At 56.0% G+C, this 25,577-nt stretch overlaps 1 protein-coding gene across 6 annotated transcripts in view; it reads right to left on the bottom strand.

Annotated features, from left to right (window-relative positions):
* The window catches only part of LOC122387834, a 56,045-nt gene that overhangs the window by 22,778 nt on the left and 7,690 nt on the right, over positions 1-25,577 (bottom strand). For 4 of the 6 annotated variants that reach the window (XM_043378388.1, XM_043378385.1, XM_043378386.1 and 1 more), the window contains 2 exons: positions 14,891-15,105; positions 13,763-13,834 (listed from right to left, as the gene is read on the bottom strand). In XM_043378388.1, coding sequence (XP_043234323.1) covers positions 13,763-13,834; positions 14,891-15,105 — 287 coding nt within the window. Of the gene's footprint in view, positions 1-13,762; positions 13,835-14,890; positions 15,106-25,031; positions 25,327-25,577 lie in introns of those variants that run through there. The other 2 variants (XM_043378389.1, XM_043378390.1) reach the window with 2 other exon arrangements.

The raw sequence follows: 25,577 nt of genomic DNA, 5'->3' as shown, positions 1-25,577 counted from the left end.
AAAACCGAGAAACCGAGACAGGTTCCAGATGGCGGCGCGGCAACTTCAGAAAGGGATACCAATAGCAGCCGGGTGGTCAACGACCGAGAAATTGGGAGACAGGCTCCGCCGGCATACGGTGCGTGACTGGTGAAGGGGTTGACTGGGCTGAGCTGGGCTGGGTTGGACTGGGCTGGGCTGGGCTGGACTGGGTTTGGCTGGACTGGGCTGGGCTGGGCTGGACTGGGCTGGCCGGCTCACTGACTGGGCAGCTAACAAGGTTGATTGGACTGGCTGATGTGTGCAATCGAAGCTGCGTCTAATGGGCACAGGTCTGCCTATCTGGTCGGTCGATGTCAGAGAGAGGTCCCGCTAATGGGCAGTGGTGTTGTGTGGTGTAATGCAAACCAGAAGCGAGCTAAGCGGGAGAGCTGGGCAATGTCAAATGTGCATGGTGTAAGCAAATCGCTGAGCTTACCTATACGAAATAAGCGGTTGAAAAAACGAAAGCGGTACGAAAAAAAAACAGCCAGTTGCTGGGTGAACATTATGCACCACGACATGAAAGCTCATAGGAAGGGACAATAGGTACTAGAGCCCCGGCTCCTAGTCCGTCGCACCTAAACACCGCCTCCCTCGGCCGCTTATCTCTCGTCACACCAACAGGCGTGACTATCAGCCCGGAAGCCACGAATATCCTGGACATCAGCTGGTAGAGGACAATGACGCAACACCTGCGGTGGCGCATCTCCTGTGTCACAGCAGCAACATCAGATCACCAGCGCCCCACGGCATCATACACGGTGTCAAGTCATCGGTATCTTCATGTCATCAATATTGACGGCCAAGCCCATCAGTGAACCGCAATAAAGATCTTCCATCTCTTATTTCGGAAGCTATATGAAGTCATGTTTGAATCACAGGAAGCTGGAGCAGACGAGAAGCCCGTATCGAGCTACTTGTGGCAGGAAGCTGAGACTTGATCAGTCATTCAGACAGACAAAAGAGGCTGAATCGTCTGATTCGTGGTACCCTGTCCCTGGCGCCCAGCTGTCCGGCCCATATAACAAATTCTAGTAAATATTACACAATACAGATGCTTAGAACTTCGGGATGCTAGCTTCCTGATGCTCTGACATCGTCGTGATGCGCGACTTCCATTATTATGAACCTCAGATCCCGTGTCTAGACACTGACACTCGGCCTTCCCAACTCCCAACCTCGCATCACCTCGCTTGCTCACCTCAATGGGTAGCTTCGCCGCTTCACCTCCTCACTGCACCACGCATACACCATTCACGCCACAGTCGGTCCGTACCTAACTATTCCCCACCTGGCGCCCGTCGCCCCGCCGCAGCCGACGGCACCCCGCCGGCCGCGCCCATCGGCCGGCCGCCACTGGCACGGGACAAAGACAGGCCAGCCGACTGCCCCGCTCGCGACTGCCGCCGTCGCCGTGTCTCCCAGACACAGCGAGAGGACCGCCGAGGTCGATATGGTCACGTGCGAGGCTCCCGACACCGGCGGAGGTGCTGGGTTATTGGTTTAGACGGAACGGTGGGACAACGGGTCACGCCCACCGGCGCCGGCAGAATATTGACGTACGGCACCCCATCTATGTCGGTGATGATTGTAAGGTTGGAGATGGATGCTGTCAGACATTGTTATCTTAGTCATGCCTTTGCCGTGCCCTCAGGGGATAAACAGAACCCTGTGAAGGTTCAGGAGACACGGGGGAGAGCCATGAAGTCATCGACATGCACTGAGAGAGCCGAGGGCCGCCGTCCCGCGCCGCTGGGCGTCCATGGGCCGTCACGAACAGAGCACGAGAGCGGCACGAGCCAGAGGACGTGAGCAGCACGAGCCAGAGGACGATTATGGCATGAGTCAGGGGAGGGACAAGTCACCAGACCGACAAGAGGCAGGCACAAGCCTGAGGACGAGACGGGGCACGAGTCTAGAAGGAAACCAGCACGAGCCAAGCTCAAGCTAGAGAACAGGCCGGGACGGCCAGCAGCCGGTGTAGAGCGGAGACACGACGGACCAGCCAGACGACTGAGCCGGCCGGCCGTCCTGCCTTCCGGTTGGCTGACCGGCCGGACAGGCTCGGAAGTGCGCCCGTCCGCGGTGGCCAAGGTCGTGCCGTCACCGCACCAGCCGCCGGGGACGCCGGTCAGGCGCGGGCGGGTGGTCTCATAATGGGCGCGGAGCCGAGACGTGCGGGTGTGTAATTATACGACGGACGTGTGCCGGTTCGATGCCGATTCGCCTGCATTGTATTGTATTACCTTCATGGACAATCCACGCGGGGCGTGGCGATTACAGTCCATCACAGGCATGTGCTTCATGGGGTCTTTGAAAGAGGACAGGGTCAGAACACGGACGCATTTCCAGGTAGGGGATGAGGGTGGGACGGGAGGCGCCACATTGTCGGCGCCTCAATAGCCGAGGGGGAGAGTTAAATGTGTAAAAACAGGAGCCAAAGACATCTGCTCGCTTCCCGGATGGTCCCATTCCGAGCGATCAAAACAGGAACCGGGAACAGCTGGTCGACATCGGTAAAGACCCACAGGGCTGGGGAGAGGGGACGAACGAAGGAAGGGGAGAGGGCACAATCGAAACCTCTCATACTCCAAAAGCAGGATGGGAGATGGGATCAGTTGTCACAATGACGCAGCCGACCACAGCCCGCACAACAGTCAATGATTGACAGCTCAGAGGCCAGGGGCGGACAGCCGGGCTCGATCTGTGACGTCACATAACCCCATTCACGCCCCCATATGACCTCAGCATGTGACAGAGACTGAGCTAGAATGACAGCTGACTGACAGGGCCTGACCACGACGGACACTGGCTATGACAGTTCCTGAGCACGAATGGCGTCTGACTGCGACAGGACAGGGGTGTGGGCTTAAAGTGACAATCACTGAATACACTGAATACACTGAACTGTCGGTAAGACTCAGACGCACGTTGTAGTGGCGTCACTGAGCGGGCCACCAGGAACACCAGATGAGCGCGGACGCGGCCGGACCGACACCGGCCGCCGGAGGAGCGGCGCGGTTTTTACCCCGATGACGACCGATTGGCGGCGCCCGGCTGGCAGAGGTCGCGTCAGGGTCAGGGACCGTCTATCGGTCCCGTGTCGCCGGGCGGTGTGACACGCACGGTCAAACACAGTCATCACCGCCCGACAGCACGGCAGAGACAGCCACACTGGCGGCACAGTCACCAACCAGATCTGCTCACAGTGCACAGCACACCGCCCCGTTGCACCGTCAGCCAGGGAGGCATTGGCGGACGGCGGGCGGCGCCGTGGGGTCGGACACCGCGCCATCGCGGCCGCAACAGGTCAGATGCAGACGACGGCCGGTTTGTTTGGGTCGCTGACAGATCCGGGAGGGGAGAGCCGACGATCCACACCCGGCCCGCACGGTCTGGCGGAGCTGGTGGAAAGGCAGAGTACAGCGAGGCAGATCACAGCGAGTCTAGGGAGCAGATTGGCCGCTCGTTGTGTCTCAATTAGCGCTAATAACGAAAATTGCTGCCCGGGGTAAGGCTAGAGGCGCATGGAAGATGAAACGGGTGCAAAAAGCGATCCTCCACAGCCGGAAGAGCCTCTCAAAATGAAGAACGTTCCAGTTTATTTGAAATATCCGAGCTATACCTACCATGGTTGCCCTATGCCCGACCCATACAACTGGCTGCTTATCTCTCCATCTGCCGATTACCTCGGCTGGTTGTTGGCCAGCATTCGCCGCACACCCAGTCCGGTCACCATTAGTCCCTCTGCCTCCCAGTCCCCGCACCGCTCCCAGACGACCGAAGGCAGGGCTGGGGGATGAGACGGCGCCCCAGGTCCGGCCATGGCACGCTGCAGCGCAGGAATCCACCCCCGAGGCAGGACTGATTCCCAGAGCCCTTCGCCGGCCGGACAGCCAGCCAGCTCCTCGGCTCGTTCGTGAATAATAAAGCGGTCGTCGTCGAGTGAACAGCGTGACCAGTGGACGGTCAGGCTGTGGTGAGGCAACAGCACCCGCTCGGCAGGGGTGCAGGGACGGGCTGGTGGAGCAACGTGGCCCGACAGGGGTACAACAGGCCCAAGCCCGCCGGCCCAGTGAATGTATTGTGTCGAATGCGAAATGTGGCGCTCGAACGGAGCCAGGTGTCGAAATCTGGACAGTTACCAGGTCACCCCCGCTGTTCGGGTTACTCACCAGACGCTGCGCACGACAGACCGGCGCCTCAGAGACGCTGTGTGTCAGGCCTCGGACAAGACGGAAGAGGAGCGTCGCACCGCCCAGTCGAGTCACGTGCTCGCTGCGCGCCCGACGTACCGCCTCGCACGCGGTCGATCGCTCCACCGCGCTACCGAGTCACGCTACTTCGATCCGGCTCGCCACGACACTCCGCCCCGGTCCACACCGTTCAGCTCCCCCGCACCACACTGCTGACCGCACGCAGGTCCAGCTCGGGCAGACAGGGACGGCACGGTGACTCAGACCCGGCGCCGGTCAGCCGGCTGGGGGCGGCAGCCTCGCCAGCGAGCGGCGACAGAGGCGGCGGCGCGCGGCCTCACACGGCCCACTCCAGACTGCGACTGGCCGCCCGTCCCGTCGCCGCCGCCGCCGCCGCCCGTATGGAGCGGTGGGCGCCGCCGGGGAGGGGAAGGGGACAGAGGGGAGCGGAGGGCCGAGGACGGGCGCGGCGGCCGCCACCGCGGGGCCCGAGGGCCGAAATGGGCTGGGCGAGTGAAAAAGAAGAGGTTTGGTCGAGGGCAGCCAGCAGGAGGCCGACAGGCGAACGACAGCGGGGCCGCGAAAGGACGGGGCCGGCAGCCAGCAGGGAATGCGGAATTCCAACACGCAAACAGGTCCGGCTCAATGGGAAGGAGGGGTGACAAACAGCCAAATACAGACAAACCGTCACGCCAGGGGGGGGGGGGGGGGGCTCGGAAAGCAAGGCTTTTTCGCACAAAACGGTCACCAATGACCGATGAAGATGTATTGCAGCCGTCGTGCTTAACGACGCGGTCCTAGCCGGCAACCGCTAGCTCAGATAATTTTGGTGGATCAATGTTCAATAATCCATGCAATCAAATGCTCGGCGAACGTCGTCCAATCATAAACGTAAATAGTAGTAATGCTGATGAAAGCCTTGCCTAGAAATCAGACATATAATTACAGGGAGTCTAAAACGCACGAATACGATTTGCCACGGCTGGGATAAAACGGTAGGTAGGTAAACAAGTGTAGCGTGACGCAAGGATGAATGTGAGCCGTATAAGTGTGAGTCAGCTTCAGCGTCGAGCTGTGAACCGGTGACCCAGCGTTGGTCATAGCCGCCGGCATCTGATGCCGGCAGGGCCGAGTTACACCCTGCAAGTAGCTGGGCCGGGCATGACGTATGGGAGCATGATTGGCTGGTTATGATGTGAGATATATGACGTATGACAGCGCGATTGGTTGGTGATGATGTGAGATGTGTGTCTGCGAGCTGTGGATGTGCCAGGAGGGGGATTGTGAGTTTAGTTGGCTGGAAGGTGTAGAGGAGAGCAGAATAGATCTTCTTCTTGTGCTGGACGGTGACTTTTAAGTCAGTACGACAAGCTATTTCGGCCTTCTCGACTAAGTGTTGTGATTATGTCTGACGTAGAAGAGGGCAGTGGTGCACCGGTAGCTGGTACCAATACCATGGAACCAGAGTTTCCTGCGCCTGCATTCGATCTGCGGGCAATACCGGAGTTCGACGGCAGCGGTGACGTCGTCAGATGGCTGGAGCAGGCGACACAGCTGTGTGCCCTGCGTCGTGTGTCACTGGCCGCTGTCATACCCACACGCCTGAGGGACCAGGCGTACGAGGTGTGGGCCACCCTCTCCTCCACCGAGCAGCGGGATGCTGCAATCGTCCGCCAAAAACTGCATCGTGCATTTGCATTGGGACCCGACGCGGCTATGTATGAGCTGTATCACCGACGTCTACAACCGGGCGAGTCTGTGGATGCCTACCTGGGATCAGTCAAGCGGCTGATATCCCTCATAGGTTCAGTGTCCAACGAAGTGATGACGACGCACTTCCTGCAAGGTCTGCCGCCGGAGGTGCGGCTAACAGTACGTAACAGTGCTGGAGATGAAACTCTCTCCTTGGAGCGAGCCGTCGCCGTCGCTAGGTCAACGTTGGCGATGGCGGCCAGGGAGAGAGCGACTGCATCGGTGGCTGTCGTCCAGCCGCCGCCATCATATGTACAGCAGCAGCGGGGAGCCAGAGGGACGGGTCGCCGTCCACCACTGCGGTGTTGGACCTGTAACCAGGTAGGCCACATCGCCCGGCTCTGCCCAAACGGGCACGGCGACGGCGCTACATCAGCGCCACGGGCTCCGCCGTCGCCAGCTGCCGCAGTGACCCAAGAGCCCCCATCATCGACATCAATGTAAATGGGCGCAAGTGCCGAGCACTCGTCGACACAGGGTGCAGCGAGACAGTGGTGTGGAAGGGCATGGTGTCCTGCTGGGAGCGGAGTGACGCCAGCTTGGTCGCTGTCAACGACAGCCCGGTGCTGTGCTGTGGGCGGGCTGTGGTCAGCCTTGGAGTGCGCGGGGCGACAGTGAGTGTGCGGGCGGTCGTCGTACCGGCCCGGTTGCTGGGCGTAGACGTGTTGCTGGGCATGACCGGCATTGACGCCCTGCAGGGCGTGAGTGTAAGTGGAGGATCCGTTCGCTTCGGGAGCGACAACCCAGTTGCGAGCGTCGACACGGCTGCTGTGGTGCAGCGTGAGGCCCCGCCGGAGCGGGAGGTGTGTCGTGCGGTCGACACGGCTGCTGTGGTGCAGTGTGAGGTCCCGCCGGAGCGGGAGGTGTGTCGAGCGGTCGACACGGCTGCTGTGGTGCAGCGTGAGGCCCCGCCGGAGCGGGAGGTGTGTCGAGCGGTTGACACGGCTGCTGTGGTGCAGCGTGAGGTCCCGCCGGAGCGGGAGGTGTGTCGAGCGGTCGACACGGCTACTGTGGTGCAGCGTGAGGCCTCGCCGGAGCGGGAGGTGTGTCGTGCGGTCGACACGGCTGCTGTGGTGCAGCGTGAGGTCCCGCCGGAGCGGGAGGTGTGTCGAGCGGTCGACACGGAGCCGGAGCTAAGGATTGACGAGACTGACTTCACGGCTGTGTTCGATGATGTGTGGACAGTCCGTTGGAAATGGGCCGGTGGCGTGGCTCCGCCCCCGCTTGGAAACTCGATAGCTCAGTACGGTGTGCCGAGTTGTGCGCGTGAAAAATTCGATGCAGAGCTGGCGCTGTGGATTAGTGAGGGCTGGCTGCGCGAATACGATGAGACGATGTACGGTCCCGCACAGGGATTGATCCCGTTGATGGTGGTTACTCAGGCAGCGAAGGACAAGGTGCGGCCGGTGTTAGATTATCGGGAACTCAATCAACACCTGACACGTCACACAGCCGACGCTGACGTCTGCGTGGAAGAGCTGCGAAGGTGGCGACGTCACGGACGCCGGGTCGCTGTCCTGGATCTGAAGAAAGCTTTTCTTCAGCTTCGTGTGGACCCGGCCCTGTGGCCGTACCAGACAGTCATCGTGCAAGGGCGGCGGTACTGCCTGACCAGGGTCGGCTTTGGGCTCAGTATCGCGCCTCTGATCATGAAGGCTGTGGTCAGGAAGGTGCTCGCACAGAGCCCCGGGTTGGCAGAGGCAGTGCTGCCTTACGCCGATGATCTGCTGGTCAACGAAGCGGTGGTCTCGGCTGATGAGGTTGCCGAGCACTTCGCTCGATTCGGGCTCACATGCAAGCCGCCGGAGCGGGTCGCGACCGGTGCACGTATGCTGGGCCTTCGTGTCGCCGAGAGCGACGGGCCGGCACTCCAGTGGAGTAGGGACGGGGAGTCACCAACGCAGGCTCCACCCGTGCTAACGCGGCGATCTGTCTTCGCGTGGGCCGGCCAGCTGACATCTCATGTGCCGGTCGCAGGCTGGCTGCGGCCGGCCGCTGCATGGATGAAGCGGACTGCCAACCGCCTCAGCCCGGACTGGGACACTCCGATCGTCAGCGAGGAACTACAACGTGAGGTGGATGAGGTGTCACGGCGGTTTCGAGCATGTGACCCGGCACGCGGCCAGTGGTGTGTGACAGGGACGAGCGTCGTGGTGTGGACCGACGCCAGCTCCATCGCCCGCGGTGTCGTGCTCACTGACCCTGACACGGGCGCCATCATCGAGGACGCGTCCTGGCTGCGTGCCGAATCGGAGAGGGACGTGCACATCAATATCTCAGAACTGGATGCCGCTCTCAACGGTGTCAACCTGGCGGTAGCATGGGGCTTCCGTCGCCTGACGCTCCGGACAGACTCGGTGACGGTGCACCGCTGGCTGAGTGACGCGCTGTCGGGTAAGGCAAGGCTGCGAACCAAGGCGCAGTCCGAAATGCTTATCCGACGGCGCGTGGCTGTTTTCCGTCAGCTCGTCATCGAGTACGAACTGGAGGTCACTATCGAGCTGGTCGCGTCAGCGGTCAACCGTGCTGATGAGGTGACGCGGGTGCCCAACGCCTGGCTGCAGACTGCCGACCAGCCAACCACTGATTCGTCCAAAGCACAACCGGTGGCTGTCGCTGCCATCACAAGTGCCTCAGCGAGTGACATCCGCACCATCCACGAAAACATCGGTCACCAAGGAGTGAGGAGAACGTTGTGGTACGCCCGACGTGAGCTGGGGGTGAGGCGGGTGTCAAAACCAGCTGTGCGAGACGTGGTCAGACGATGCCAGACGTGTGCCTCGATTGACCCGGCGCCGGAGCGCTGGCCCGGTGGGTCACTCGGAACAGAACGCACGTGGGATCGCCTGGCCATGGATGTCACCCACGTGCACGGCCACCCATACCTGACGCTGGTGGACTGCGGGCCGTCGAGGTACGCCATATGGCGACGGCTTCGCCGGGCAGGAGCTCTGGAGATTGTGAGTGAGCTGGAGAACGTGTTTCTAGAGCGTGGAGCCCCGGCGGAAATACTCACGGACAATGCGACAGAGTTCCGTGGCCGGGTCATGTTAGCGTTCGCGGCTCGCTGGGACGTATCCATCCGGTTCCGCGCTGCCTACGAGCCCGGCGGGAACGGCATCGTCGAGCGCCATCATCGTACCATCAAAGTGATGGTGGCCCGGCAGTCCTGCTCCGTTGCTGAAGCAGTCCATCGATACAACGTGACACCGAAGGATGGCAGTGACCCGGCCACAGCTCCAATCAACGGGGTGCTTCGACACCCTGGCCGAGACGTTGACGTGACGCCCCGCAGAACCTCAGACGAGCCTGGTGACGCCCTGCCGCTGAAGAAACCCGGTGTATACCAGGTAGGGGACAAGGTGTGGGTTCGGCGGCGGGGCGACCGATGTTTTGTAAAGTCAGACGAGGGTATTGTGACAGGCGTCGTTTCGGCCCAGACAATCGAAGTCGATAATGTCCCACGACATGTGCGAAACCTCCGACATCGGTTGACCGTCCCTGAATGTCCGAGGCCAGGGGCTCTGCGAGCGCCAACGGTGGAGTGGTCTGATGACAGCGAGTGTGATGGCGTGTGTGTGTCGCCAGCTCCGAGTGATGTGACGGAGTCGGACACGCGGCCGCCCAGCGTCGCTCAGTCCCCGGACCCCGATCCACCGACCGGGTCCGATGTGTCCGCAGACGAGAGTGAAACGTTCGTGCCTGCGACGCTGCGGCGTGGTACGCGTGTTCGAAGAGAGCCGGAAAGATATGGCGATGGTGTGCCAGAGGATGTAGTTGATGCGTTGATTGAATGACATGTAACATGTAGAGTAATGTGGTTCTTCAGAACCAGGGGGTGATGTAGCGTGACGCAAGGATGAATGTGAGCCGTATAAGTGTGAGTCAGCTTCAGCGTCGAGCTGTGAACCGGTGACCCAGCGTTGGTCATAGCCGCCGGCATCTGATGCCGGCAGGGCCGAGTTACACCCTGCAAGTAGCTGGGCCGGGCATGACGTATGGGAGCATGATTGGCTGGTTATGATGTGAGATATATGACGTATGACAGCGCGATTGGTTGGTGATGATGTGAGATGTGTGTCTGCGAGCTGTGGATGTGCCAGGAGGGGGATTGTGAGTTTAGTTGGCTGGAAGGTGTAGAGGAGAGCAGAATAGATCTTCTTCTTGTGCTGGACGGTGACTTTTAAGTCAGTACGACAACAAGAATAACTAATTCACTAAAGTCGGTTCTCAAAGCCGTGTCTGGCAAAACCAAATGCTTATTTTGTCTGAAAACAGCCACCGCACAAATGTGTTGACTTCATAAGAACATCAGCCACATCATTGATGGGTAATTATTAATCAATAAAATACAGAGGAAGCTAACACTAACGGCGCCAAAAGATCCTCCCGGCACGAGCCAAATCCCCGCCGCCGGCCACATACTCCGAACGAGTACCGCACAGGCGCACATACTCCGAACGAGTACCGCACAGGGCGTACTTACATACTCCGAACGAGTACCGCACAGGCGCACATACTCCGAACGAGTAGGCAGCGCGGCGTCACGGGTCAGCGCCGCTCTAAACGCGACGGGCGCCGATCAATTTATAGGACCACCGGAGTTGGATAGACTGGAACCAGATGGACCAGGACCAACGGGACCAGGACTAGCGCAAACCGTTGGGTCATGGACCACCGAATTGGTATTATGTAAGCAATATGACAAGCATCAAATTCAATGAGCAAAAAGGTGATTGAATCATATCAAATCATATGGATTAAAACATTCATATTCAATAGCTGTCAGGAAAAAAAAAACAGCATAAAAAGAGACCACCAACGAGCTTAGACGACACAAGCCTCTGATCAGTACTGGGCAGTAATGGACAACAGACAAGTCCACAAATTCGCCCCCGTTCCGCCATTGCCGTCAGTGCCACTAGCCTGTCAAGATCAGTCAGCTTGTCGCAATGCCACCCACTTGCCACCGGCCCCGTCATCCACTTAATGAACCCTTCCTGCTCCGTCTCAGGCGCCACGCAGCGCAGCTCATTCATTCCACCACAGGGCACCGCTCGGTGCCGGCTCAGAACAATAATACACAAATCACAGCGGGGCAGACACCCGGCACGCAGCGGCACGCACTGCGGGCGCCGCGCACGGCAGTTAGCACTCTAAACAGAGCCGCCGGGGTCTGTGCAAAGAGCCGACGACGGACCGGAGACGCAGCTGTGGGTGCCGCCTTCGCGATGAGCCGGCCAGTGGAAAGTGGAAAGACTGGTAAGGGGACTGTGTGAATTATGAAAGCCAAAAGTGCATGGACATGAACGTAACGGTGAGCTCAGGGCTGTCGCGCAATGGAATCTGGTTTGACGGGTGGTGCATAAGATCGGGTATGAATAAGTCGATTCATAGACCTCTACTTACCGTAGAGGTCTATGGTCGATTCATATTTTCAGGCTGACAGGCTAAACGGCACATTTACGCACTAAAAAGCAACTATGCTTCTGTTTACCGCAAATGATAAAAACCATTTACGTCTGAATCAATTTCACTCAAATCTTTACTCAAACACCCCTTTTAGCATTTAAATACCCAGTCCTATTTGAACTATATCACAAAACATACGGTGGGAAACTGGGTTTTATATCTCGGGTAGAAATGTTGGCAGCCGTTACTGCCGTGAGATCAGCTCACTAGTGTTCACGGGTTCAGCCGCCGCCGGCCGGCCACAGTCTGTCTTCACCGGCTCACCAGGAGGTCTTTCCACGCCGGAGGGCAGCCGAGCCTCCCAGCTTCTCCATTCAATAGCATAGCACGCACGGCCGTCACAGAGGGTACCCCGGGACCCGCTACTGACGCCCGAGGCCCTCTGTCAGTCAGTGACCACCGTGCTGGTCGGCAGGCGGTGACCAGTGACCATCGGTCTACAGACACTGGGACACCGGTCGGCACACTGACCACCGTGCTGGTCGGTGACCAATGACCATCGGTCAGCAGACAATGGCCATTGGTCGGGTATCATATAGCTCTGGTCATCATACAGTGACCGCTGTTCACCATTCAGCGACCGTGGTCCAGCAGTGACCGCTAGCCGGAGCGGCAAGGAACTGGAGCGGCTCACTTCACAGCGGACCGCAGCCCGATACGTTCGGCCCACACGGCAAACAGAGGCCGCAAAACGGAGGGGTGTCACGATACACAACCGCAAGCGACCAGCAATAAATGACACCGGACACCAAGGCCCGTGACGGAACATTGAGCTAGCGGGCTTCCGCAAGCCGAAGGATGACCGAAACAATTCCTATCACAATAGAATATGGAATTGCCAAGGGCAAGCTAGTCACAAAGGCGCCGGGCCACCCGACGGGGACTGCAGTCTACCGTTTTGTCTCGACACATTACAAGTCATCCATCGAGCGGTAGGTCGGCGAGCGGTCGGTCGGCGAGCGGTCGGTCGGCGAGCGGTCGGCGGAGCCGCGGGGCACACGGGTCGGTGTCAGCCGGAGGAGAGCGCTACGTCCGTGATGCCAGCCGAGGCAGCGATTGGAGGAGAGACTCTCCGCAGATGGGCTGACGTGGTGGGTGGGCGCTGCTCCATCAAACCGCTGATATGTGAAACACATGTGTAGACGACGACTGAGCGAGTTGGGATACCATGGCCACCATTTGGTGCTTGTGAAATCATGGGGAACTAAGGAGACGTTTCTCACGCCAGTGAACTGGTTCAGTCACTTTCAGTCATTACAGTCTAATAGTCGAGCAAATGAGCTAGCAAAGACGCTATAAAATCTGAATGTTTTTACTTAAACGAGACCACCGTGAAATGTTCCACTTTTACGCCTTTCTTTTCAAGTTCATTAGTCTTATCGAAAGGGCAATGCGATGAGCTGTTCATTGTTCAAATAGAAAACTCCCAATGATCGGGGTAATTTGCAAAAAAAAAAAATGATTGGATATCACGGCTCACATTTAATTTTACCAGGGGGCACATTTACCGCAATCTTATTCTATGTCTTTCTTTACATTTCTGTACGATCTACATCCGAGACCGCACTGGACAAACAGAAACTTTACAGAGCCGCCCCACCGCAAATATTGACGTTGCTTTTGGTGGCAGCGTTTGGGGAGGCGGGGCGGTTTTCTATGTCATCAACACGGTCGATAGCAGACCCGTATTGGGAGGCGGTGACCGCTGGACTTGGAGAGTTCGGGTCGCCGATTGTGAGGCATGATTGATCATCTGGGGCACTGGCCGGCGGACGGCTTATCACGAGGTCAACTGTTGACTGCCCATGACACGCCCAACAAATAAACGAACCAACAATAGAGGCTATAAACAAAACCGCACTGAGCTTATATCAATGCTATTGCACCCTATGTTATACCTCGCAGTACTTTAGCTGCGCCAGCCGCCAACACCAGTAAGAAAACTTTATTCAATTTCACAACAAAGAAACAGCGTCATCGGGATGGGCGTGTGTCACCACTATCAGTAATTGTATTTTTCAACTGAGCAGCATCGAAACATATGGGTGGAGCACCGTCAGACTACAGCCGCGAAATAACCGAGAAAGTCACGATCACCCAATATGCCGGGAGTGGAACGCGCATGCAAGGCCACGAGCCCAAACCAGAAACAGGTCGATAGAATCCATCCCGTTTCCATGAAAACAACAGATTCCTTTGTCGCGATAAAAGTTTCCAACACCGAAAATAAAACCCAACCGACACCAAATGCAGCATCACGTTTCTCAATACTCCGACACCACAGTTCAAACGTCCCGCACGCCACACCGCTCCAAACCTACCCGTTTGACCTGCGCCGGGGCGGACACCTGCTCTGTCTCCTGAGTGACATCGGTCACAGAAGGAGCCGGAGGCTAAAGGTCACAGGACGGCGACCGGTCAACAAAACACGTAATGTTAGGACCACTGGAGCCGCCGCCTCATGTATCGCGAGAGATGACACCAGTCGGAACCAGTTAAACTCCACGTGATCAAACACGAGAAGAGGTTGGATTGGAACCGGGCCCATCGGAAATGGGCTCGTAAGTCGTAATTGAAACACCGATTCATCTGGAGCCGTTCGTTTTGAGATTGAATGGGATGTCCGGGATGTATTCGTGTCATGACACACTGAAAATGAATGTGCATTTTTTAGTCTAGATGCTGGAATTTCTGACATTGCCCTATTACAGCAGAGTCAAGAGTGAGTCGTAATGCGAGCGACAAAAGGAAGATTAGTCCTACAGATTTCCCATCACATCACGATTCATCACACAAACAACTCGCTTACCCCGCCTGAACCTCCTTCACGACGCGTCAGCATTGTAGCTGTCATTCACCCGCCCTCATAACAACATACGAGCACCCCTCACTATTCTCCAACGCCAACTCTACTGCTTGCCCCAAGGAACAAACAAAGACAGACACGGCCGGTAACAATGTATCGACATCGCCTCCAAGTAGCTGTCGGTGCCATTAGCGAGGTCACGCGGGGACTCGGGAGCGACAGGTCGCGTGACCACCTGTCGGTCAGGTCGGGCCGGCGGAGACGGAAAGGGGCGGGTACAGGTGCCGGACAAGGTTGGGAGGTCAGGGGGTGGGGGACGGCTGATTAGTGGGGCACTGGAGGAGGGATAGGTGGGAAGGACAGGGACGTGGGTAGTGGGAGGTAGCGTGACTGGGAAATGGAAACGTCACACGGGATATTGGTCGACTTTCTGGAACCGCTTTTCAATGACTGGAACCATCAGTTGACATCCAGGAAGCGTCCGATATTGAAGGAATGAGTTGTTATAACAACTTTCGCACAGATGATAGGTAAAAGAAAGGAGTGTGAAGGAGCGCAGACAACCAGGAAGCAGGGGATTTGCCGTCAAGCTCTGTCGGGTTAGCGCGCAGTGGCAGACCGTCTCCGCGGACACGGCACCCACCTGGATATCGTCGTCGGGCGTGAGGTCGTCCTCGTCCTCGATGATGGTCGGTGGCGTGGTCCAGTCGGTGCCGAGCAGAGTGCGCAGCAGCCGGCGCCAGCCGCTGTCGCCGTCACCGCCGCCGCCGCCGCCGCCGCCGCCCGTGTACCGGGCGTACAGCCGGCAGCAGACCAGGGTCCCGACGCCCAGCAGCAGCAGCACACTCGAGGTGCGAACTGTGGGACAAGAAGGGACACAGGGTCAGACGGCATACCCGACGGACGGCGCCCCGAGCCACACCGCGCACTGAGCGGGCGATGAGCGGCCCGGGACAGTCATGACCTAACGGTGGGCGGCCGAGGTGTTTACTAGTCACAGAGGAAATTGGACGGGTTTCTGGAACCGCTTCTCGGCCGTAGCTGATGTCATTCAAGGTCGTCGGTCTGCAGGGGGACATTGTCATGTATGCAAATGCAGACGTGACGAGAAAGCTGACCGAGGATGGATGGAAGTGCATTTTGAAGGTCACGGTCTGCAGAAAGGCAAACGGGTACGCACGAGATGGGAAAACGTCAACACCATTAGATAGTGAGACAGCGAAAACCAATTGGCAACAGTGAAACCAAAGGGAAATTTGACACACAAAACATGTCTGTGGGCGTGCCATCTTAAAATGACATTGGGAGCGAGGAAGCACAATATAAAAAAAATCAAGAGCTATTACACCCTATTAGCCACGCAAATTGTCAACTAATGCATGCTGCCATCCACGCCGAATGCGCATACTTACTTAGCCAAGAGAAACTAACTCAGCATCACCTGTCGATTTAACGTCTTCATCCTTCAATTGATCTACCTTCAATTAGTTACACCGACATGGATAACCACCCATTCGCCACCGCAAATTACACCTTAATGACAGTCAATTCAGTGCCGGGATAGGCACGTAGTGCATCGTCATCGTTTGTTTCACCGGGCTCCATTGTGACATGGGGAGTTGGTGTCCCGTGGTGCTGCTGTGTCAGCGGGTCAGTGGTGACTGTATGACACGGTGACAGGGTCACCAGCACGGGAACTTGCACCCCGTGGTGCTAATATGCCACTGAGTCAGTGGTGACGCTGTAACTCGGTGTGACAGGGTCACCAGCACGGAGAGCTGGTGCCCCGTGGTGCCGCCGTGTCACTGGGGCAGTGGGACGGTCGATCAGGGCCGCCCACCAGGTACGGGGACAGGTGTGCCCACCGAACTGCACCGCTGCCCCAAGGCTGCAGGTGACAAGCCAGGGACGCTAATGACGTGGCAAACGAAGAATGCATGGCGAGACATAATCAGCATTTATGTGCAAATCAGAAGAGAGTGCAGCGTGGATTCCGAAGGTCGATGCTTAGTGATCCCAGTTTAGCGTTAGAGAGCATATATAAGGACAGTGTGCTACGTTCCCCACTTACCAAGCTTTGTAGGCTGTAGCGAATATCAAACCACCACCGTGTAACAGCTCGTTGTCAAATAGCGGTACTCTAATTCATCAACTCGGTCGTTTTAGTGACCACCACCATTCGTCACCCTCCAATCTCCAATTTCACGCCCTCACGGTCCGTGTGTCGCCAGTGCTACGTCACCAGCTGCTGTCCCAGGGCTGTTGCCAGCAAATCTGACAGCCGCTGCCCTTAGGCTGTCATCAGCACGTCTGCTGGCCGTGTCAGCAGGTCTGATAACCGTACCAGCAGAGCCGTACCAGCAGGTCTGGCAGCTGACTCAGGTCTGACAGCCCTGCCAGCAGAGCCAGGCCAGCAGCAGGCGGAGCACAAACGCCCGCAGTAATGAGCGTAAACAGTGCCTCGGGCTCACCAAACACGACTGTCCGAGCGCAGATGGACGAGATAGCGCTCCGTGCCGTCCAATATCGGGTGTGGTCGGGCAGTAGGCGGCCATCGACGGCACGGAATGGATGGAGCGCTGTGGGACGGCAGGTGACGATAGGTAATAGCGTGCTGCATATTGTATGGATATGTCGAGAAAATGCTGTGTGTGAAGGTCAAACTGTTGGCAGTAAACAATGGGGAAAGAACGGAGGATGGAGGGATATGACGAAAATAACCACCAAACAGTGAACGGATGGTGGCGATAGATGGCGAAAGACCAACAACAAACCCTAACGACGGACAAGGCGGACACAAACATAAACAGACAGGTGACCTGTGAGCGCACGCGTCAGAGGCGACAAACAGCCCAGAGCGAGCAAAACTGCCGCGGCTGCACTGCTGTACTGCTGGCCAATTTCAGTTATAATTGACAACAGAGACCAGTCACGACCCAGAGCTTCATCAGCCCAGCTGTTATATGTATTGGTGCGCTGACCTCACGACAGCAGACTCGGCCAGTGCAGCAGGCAATAGCGCCGCAGCTGTCTGGAGAACGTCTCGCAGACAGTGGGCCGCTGTTTAGTGTTTAAAGCGACCGATTGTCACTGCTGGACCTAGAAGCAAAACATGACGATGAAAACACTGCGGACACACCATGGGCCTTGGCAACGTTCCTTTCGAGACGGAACGCACGCTTTCCCATCCGATGAAGAACCAAACCCACGTCAATACTGTACGCACCATCGGTTTCGGACGAACACAGCGCAGTGCAATGCGTAGCGTTCCGTTTGTTTTTCTCTGTTCCTCTACAGTAAACCTAATTATCGCCGGCGTCTGGCCGACGTCTGTTCCGAGGCCGGAGCTTGGTGGTCCAATCTGAGCCACTCCCCCGCCCGGTCCCACTGCGCCCAAACACTGATAGAGGCGGCAGAACGCCCGCCCAGCACGCCACGACCGGCCCAGAAAGTAATCCAGGTCCGGGCTCATAGGAACGCCAAGGGATTAACGCTGCAGGCTGCTGTCAGCGTGCGCAGTTTCAGCTGCTCAATTTCAGTAAGGGCACTGACCTACTCAAAGACGTCCCCAATTCTTGAAAGCTGTCAAACAGATGGAATCGTTAATTGATCCCCGTCATTTAAATTCGATGCTGTAGAAGGCGATATAAGTGCGCGACGAAAAGTATCATGTGTTATGTTAACCTGCAGGGTTAGGGTTGGGCGTTGTGATCTCTGGATGATCTTTGGTTTGGCTGGGCGTTTTGATCAATGAACGTTGTGCGTTCCATTGAAGTTTTTTCTCTAAATGGCAAGCAGCCTAACAACATCAAGCGCAAAAAGGAAACATGTACCGAATACTTTATCAGCCAGTTCGCCACTACTGACCAATATTTTTCGACAAATAGGTGAAGTTTACGTGAAACCAGCCAACGCAACTTCGCCGGAAAGCAAAAGAAAAACAAGAAAAAACGTGGGCTGCTTCGCCGCGCCGGCCTGTCCACTGGGGATTCGGTGTGTAGCTGGTTAAGCTCCGTATCGCCGGTCCTGTGCCAAGTTTCGCGACTGGAGTCGTCCCCAGCAGTGTTGGCCGCTCGTATCGAGCGGAGTGGTCCGGGGCAGCGCACCCAATCACTATCGCTCGCTGCGCAGTGCTCGCTTCAGTGCCAGTAACGGGCGACCCAGCTGAAAAGGGCGGCGCCAAATCGACGAAACGAGCTCTCCTGTGCCGCGACCGGCGGTTCCGAAATGGACGAAAAGTTGATCATCTAGCCTGGCGTTGAAGTGGTGGACGGTTTTGGAAAGTGGTTGGCTAGGGTCTCGGGCACTGTCTCAGGTGCCGATCGAAACAGCACCCACGCGCTACCATTTGTGGGAGCGGCACAGGTATGGCTGTCACGACAAGGCATTCAAAAGAGGCACAGGTTTGGATAATTAAAACATCAGCTGAAGTTAAATTAATATTAATGGAGTTTCATGCGAAGTCTGGACATTTCACAAGCACTTTGACTTTACAGTCGCGGTTCTCATTGGCATGCCATGGAGACTGGAGACACGTTAATCAAGGCTACTGATCATCAGACAAGAAAATGGCCACATAAGGACAAAGCCGGTGCCAAATGCTGATACTGGGAACCTTAGCTATGTTTGGAAAGTTTGCAACAGCACCCACCAGCATACTGCTTCCACCAGAGCATGTAAATGCCTAGCGTCGGATAAATCATATTCCAAAATCCAGATTAAAAAAGTTTAAGCCGGGCATTTGTCACTCTTTCTGAGCCACTAAGGATGCAGCAGAGAACGTCATCGTGGCAGGACTTGGAGCAGAGCTGAAGGCTGGCGAATGGGGTTGAATTGGGCAGTTGCAAAATTCAACGCAGCCATAAATCACAGAAAGAGAACTGACTCATTCCGGGCCGTTAATTCGTATGCTTTTTGGCACTCGCCATTTCTGGCGAGTACTACCGTATGTGACTACCAAGGTACTCAGTGCTCCGTGCACCAACTGGCAGCGTTCGTCTGCACAGCTGTGTCTTCTCAGACCTCTGTCGTCCGTGTGTCGTCCGTGTCATCTAGCTGGCACACAGCTGTGCGTGGCACACGCTGCCGAGACTCTGTCACCACTGCCAGAATCTGATCCCATTGCTAATGTGCTGCATCGCATAGTCATCTCCTTTCCAACCAGCCAGGTAACTCACCTAAACGGCTGCTGGTGCACCGTCCGTGCACACTGCACACCCTACACGACCCATGCACAGTGCACCTCACAATACAGTGCAGGTGTCACGTGTGCGGGTGCTACCAAACCGGCCAGCTCCGTCGCGTGCCCGACCGAGGCTGTGGACGACCGTAAGGAGTCGCGTTTGGAGGCAGCCTGGCGTCAGTCACGCGCTGCCTGTCCCATGTTGGGTGATAGTGGCAACTCAAGGACTGACGGCTGAAAACTACGGCACCGGCGATTGAAGACTTCACCATTGACGATTGGAAGCTCTACCAATGACTGTTGGTGGTTCCAGTACCGACAGCTGGTAGCTCATGTACCGGCGGTTGGCGACCGTTTCACCTGGGCGGCTCGAGGACTGTCAGGGGTGTCACCAGGTGGACTGATGTACAGCTGGAAACGGACGAAAAGACCGGATGAACTGGCCGAACCGGCTGGGGTGACGATTTATTGGCAGCTTCATTGATCCATAAATATGTCGGGTGAGACAGTGGGCGAGACAGGCTGAGACGGAACCGGCGGACAGCACCCATGAATCCAAAAGCCAGAGAGGTTGTCCTAAAGAACCAGTCTCGCCACAAAGCCAAATAAACAGAAAAATGCGTGGCGATGACCATACCAGCTATTATCAGCCACGTTGGCCAAAAAAGGAAATAATAACAAAAGGTTTTATAGAGGCCAGCGTTCTCAATGCTTCATGAACCTTCCAGGCCCAGCTCGGCATCTGACATGTGAAGCAATCACAAGGTCTACTGATCGCTCGGGTTATGGGAGGTCACGACTGCCGACCTTCCTTCCGGCCCTAACCACCACCTGCTGAAGTAGTGAAATCCGACCCACCAGCTGATAACAACCACGTGTGCTGCCGAGCCATACCGAGCATGAAAGAAAGCCGGAACAATACATAACAGTGCATGGAACAATGAACAATCGCTAATATCGGTCAGTTCGGGGAGCCCAACCGGTGTCTGATAATGTGCCACAGCCCAAGAACAGTTAAACCAAGGTTGGAAAGGCCACACAATCCAGGCATGTCTCTCAAACGGTCTGCCATTCAAAGCATATTCCGGATAAGCCGAATCGGTGGTTATTTCGTTGACGCTTTAGAGTAAGCCATGACCGGGTTGTGAAGGGGTAGGGAGGCAGAAGGGAGGTGGCAAGTGCAGAGGGCGGTGCCCGACAGCCGGCTCAGGCTGAACTACCAGTTTCCACTATCTGCCGGCAGGTGGCAGGCAGGGTCTCCAGATGGCAGCACCAGCCTGGGTCCCGCACATCATCCCGGTTTGTCTCGCATCGCCGCACCCCAAACCAGAGCATTAGCACGGACCATAGTGTAACACCGCCGAGCTCTAAGGAGCTGACGACAAAGGTCGAGAGCTCGAACAATAGCCGAGGCGTCGGCACGACCCTCTCACGGCACAGGCGGCCATTTGGAAGAATCAGACGGCCCACAAAGCGGCCGGGCGCCGAAGCGCTGTCGGTTGCCTCAGAGTCAGCGTCACGGCCGGCGTCTCTGGCGCCGTCAGCAGCCACCCTCAGCATTAAGATGTGGGCGACACAGCGCCAGCCGGGTGTCACGGACACCTGTGCAGGTTAGCGCTCGGCTGCAAACGGCCAACTAGATCCTGCACCTGATAGAAAAATCGCAGCTGCATTCAGTTGGAGACCATTGTGCACCAAGAAAATCCGTGAGTCACACCTTCAAACGAATGTTTCATAGCAGGCCATAGAAGTGTCCATGGCCGTTCAATGCGAGGGATCCTAAATATAGCAACTTGGACCAGGCGTTCCCCTCAGCAGCCGAGGGCCCGTGGGACTGACGCCATACCCGTAAATAAAAGCCGGCTATACCATTCGCCACGTCACCACATCACTATCCTCACAGTAGCGCCATATGATGGACGATGTTGGAATGGAACTGTCATCCGGCTGGTCGATATTCTCCAAGAGGTCGATAGCATTACCGACGCAGTGGTCGCCGCGTGGTCGATGCTATGTGCCGACCATCGCCTCGTCGGTCGATGCTACTGGTCGATACGTTAGCACCAGTGGCGCTGATAGGACAGCGACCGAATGCTAATGGCCCTAGATAGGAACACGCGCGCCGTCGGATTCGGGACATGCATAGTGGAGTGGATCTGGATGCATGCAAAGTAGGTCGCAGCTTATCAGCACTCAGCAGGATGGGTCTGATGAAAAGTACATCGTATAGCAGCGCACAGCTCCAAAACTGGCAACAGAGATGATTGATTGAAGGGACTAGCAATCAAGTTACTCCACACAAAAATGACACGCGAATGAAAAAGTTCGCTAGAAAAAGTCCGCATATCGCGGCTTCGCACTCGTCAAGATACCGATATGATCGATACCTATTCGTGAAAACTGACGTCTGCCGATATTTTATAGCCTATTGAAAGTGCCCAATGCGAGCTATCATAACAATAGGGCGCAATCACAGATATCAGTATATTATCCCTCATCTCTTCTGGTCAGTCAGCAATAATGGTCCCATAATCACCGTATCAGTGTTCGCCATACCTTACTTCGTACTTTTGTTGATGCCTCTTGGCTGAGAAGTTCAGTTATTACGAAATAAAGCGCAAGTAGACGCCGTCACTACATTAGGAACAGCTTAACAGTACTAGGTACTCGTGTTCGCAATTATCTGAGAAGCTGTGCCCATTCTTCGAATGCTGACCCGTCCGTCTATTTCTGATCCCACGGACGTGAAATAACGAAAGAAATCCTCGCTTGCATCAGTAATCCGATGCAACTCCGTCATAAATTCATGTCAGCACATCACGGGCTCAGACACCAAGGCACCACCGCGGTATTATTTCATTTTCTCCCAGCTGGCATCATACTAGCCTCTGCAGTTTATTGGTACTGGCCGGTGGCCATCGATATCGGTCCCCGCCAGTCCCATTGCGTCCACCCTCGTACCTCCTCGGCGACAAAACGTCCTCGTTGAACCTCTTGTGAAAACGACCCGCGTGCCTGCCCAGTGCCCGCAGCGGACAAATTGGGACCGCGTGAATAAAAACGGCAGAGTGACGAGGTCGGATATAGGATCGGTGACCGCACCGGCTTAGTCACCGACCGGTGACCGGACCACAGACAGGTGATCGCAGTCGGCTCAGGTGTGTATCGACTATTGACCGATGACGGGTCGGCTATAGCGATTAACGGACGACGGTAAACAAAGGACTGGCGAGAGGGTCGGTCAGCGATGACGGGATGCCGCGAATGAGATCCTAATATTGGAGTGGTTCATTCATTCATTCATTCATTCATTCACCGTAAGAGTACTAGGCATTCGTCAAAACGGGCTTCAAATAAAGCATAGCAACACTTAGCAGTTCCATTTTATCACTTTTGTAGAAATAAGCTCGAGCTCCGAATCAGTCGTAACATATTTTCGCTTCAAAAGCGTCGTCTTGAGCAAATGTCAAGTCATGAGCCACATCTCAGCTTCACTCCTAAATTTGTTGCCAAGCGCGGATGGCCTGTGTCCAAACTCTCATACCAACACCACCTACACTGCCACATCGTTCAAAAGATCCTGACGACCAACCACTCACAGCTCTTCTCTTCATGCCAGCAGACACAGACCAAAACAAATAAGAACAACAACAGAGAGGCACGAGACCGGACCCGAGCGGTGCCAGGGTCGGGTCAGGCCAGGCCAGAGAGGGCCATTCTGTCGCCAGTTACATGATGCAACAACGCCAGGGTTAGGGGCAGGCGGGGGAGGCGTGACCGAGAGTCACGCCAGCCAGCCAGGGGAACCGAGAGGCTGACGGTGCCAGCCCTGAGAGTGGGAGAGAGAACGGACTGTTAGTCTAACCGCTACTGAAAACCGTGTGACGGTTAACATGCGAACTCATAAGATTATCAGCAAAACAGTTCATAAATATGAGCACAAGTTGCATACAATAGCTTCCGCGCCTGTTCATTACTCAAAGTCCACTGTCCAGCCAGAGTAACTGAAATGCCACATCTAACAGAGGGACACATCGATTGGAGGGCGCACTCTTCCAAGGCTGAAGTGAGCAATTGTAGGGGAGAGTGGGGCAAAGCGGCCACCCGGGGCAAAGCGGCCACCCATCGTTTTAGCCCTTCATAGCTGGCGTCAGTTCCAATTTATGGTTTCCAATTATACTTCTCTGCACGGTCGTTCGAATGAGCCAGACCGGGGTTTCAGGCCTATCACCATTGTTCTGTGGAACACGGAAAAGCATTTCTTGCCAGGTTACCAACTATGTTTACAATATTTAAATGTCATGTTATTCCATAACCGTTAGGAATTTTTATAAGCGTTCTTGTCCATGCATTGCATGGTTATCGTACATGTATTCTACCAATTTTAATGTTTTTTACCCCACTAATAGCTAAGCTGGAATATTTTTGTCTCAGACGGTATGCGCGGGGCAAAGTGGCCGGGGCAAAGTGGCCACCCCCCAATTGGCCATAAACTGCTTCCATCTGAATAAAAAACATTATTTATATTCAAATGTGTCGTCATGCATTCATCTTGGCCACTTTTCAGTTGCATGAGTTACCAAATAATGCAATTAAATGTTTATTTTCATGAAAATCCTTTCTTTGTTTACCTACAGGTGGAAGATGATAAAGTAAACATCCATTCTCGCTTAACCTTGTCACCATCAAATTACCCTAGTCGTACACGAGGCAACTATTTTGTTTCTCATATCGGGACTTGAGAAGACGCCAGTGGCCGCTTTGCCCCAGGGTATGGGGCAAAGTGGCCAATATGCATAGGTTTAAAGTTTTGTCAATATCTTTCATATGTGAACGCCTTTGGAAATAAAACGCAGTTGAAATAAAAGGCAACTTAATAGAGATCACATTGGTATAGAAAGAATCTTTGCAAGTTTAAAAATCAAGCGTTGGCATCGTGAGAAGCGTTAGGGTGGCCGCTTTGCCCCACTCTCCCCTACATAAAAACCACATGACCTGAGCAACTACGAGTATGCGTGCCATAACATCTCTAAATGTGCATACAATATATTGCGAAACTTCTGATCGGACCTGGTTGGTTCGCTCCCTGACTGGCCTAAGTATGGGTTTGAAGAGACTCACGTGCCGCACACAGGTGTGGGACTGACAGGCAGTCAGTCACAATACAATGGGGCAGCTGGTCAGGACCGGTACAGGGAAAGGGAGCGGGAGTGGCGGCAGGCTCGGGGACGAGACGCTAGCTGCCCTGAACGGTTAGGACAAAAGCAGCGCACAGTTTGAACTGAGAGCCTTGAAACCTGGAGACATCCGGACTCTGGACACCAATATATCGAGTATGGACAAAGTCATAGCCACCACCACATATCAGTAGCAAAATGGGTGTTTCAATGGGCGAAGCTTACCTAAGGAAGACATATCGATGCACAGGATAAGGTCGCAACACAGAGCAATTGGAAGTGTAAAATAACGCACCCTGGCTACCGGAGCAATATCAGGGTTAGCGGAACCAGAGAGAGAACAGGCCCGGGCACCAGAGGAACTTCAGGGTTACCCAAACTGGAGGAAGAACAATGTCGATTGTCGGACAGAGCGCGCCGCTCACCTGGCTCAGAGACGGCCTCCTCGGACCAGTCGGAGCAGAGCCGGCCGGCGGCCAGCAGCGCGCGCCGCACAGACGCCATCGAGTCCGTCCAGGAGTCACCGCCGCCGCCGGCGGTCTCCGCCATCACACACCGGCGACTGCAGAACGGCTGCCGCTGCTGTCACCGCCGCCGCCGCCGCTGGGGAGGCGCTCACAGCCACTCACGGTACCGCTGACACGGCCGGCCCGCCCGGGACGCGGCTGACTCATTCCGCAGGTGTGTCCCGCCGAACCCCGCCACCGCCCGCCGACGCCGACGCTGATATCGTACCCAGCACGCGACGTGTCAGCAGGTCAGCGTATCAGCGATACACTTAGCTCTGGGAGACAGAAGATTCTCCTGTACCGCAGAGGCGGAACTAGAGTATTCGGCGACACTCCCGGCCGTGACAGGTCACCCCCAGAGACTCCCGGCACCACCGAGCGACCACGTCACGGCGACCGGGAACGGCTCGATGCAGCGGGTTACGGTACACCGTCACGGCGCAACGTCACGGTGGAATCACG

Source organism: Amphibalanus amphitrite, unplaced genomic scaffold, assembly GCF_019059575.1.
Source record: "Amphibalanus amphitrite isolate SeventyFive unplaced genomic scaffold, NRLGWU_Aamphi_draft 000299F_arrow, whole genome shotgun sequence".
In the NCBI taxonomy this organism is placed as follows: domain Eukaryota; kingdom Metazoa; phylum Arthropoda; class Thecostraca; order Balanomorpha; family Balanidae; genus Amphibalanus; species Amphibalanus amphitrite.
This window is presented reverse-complemented; position numbering and strand designations above follow the sequence as displayed.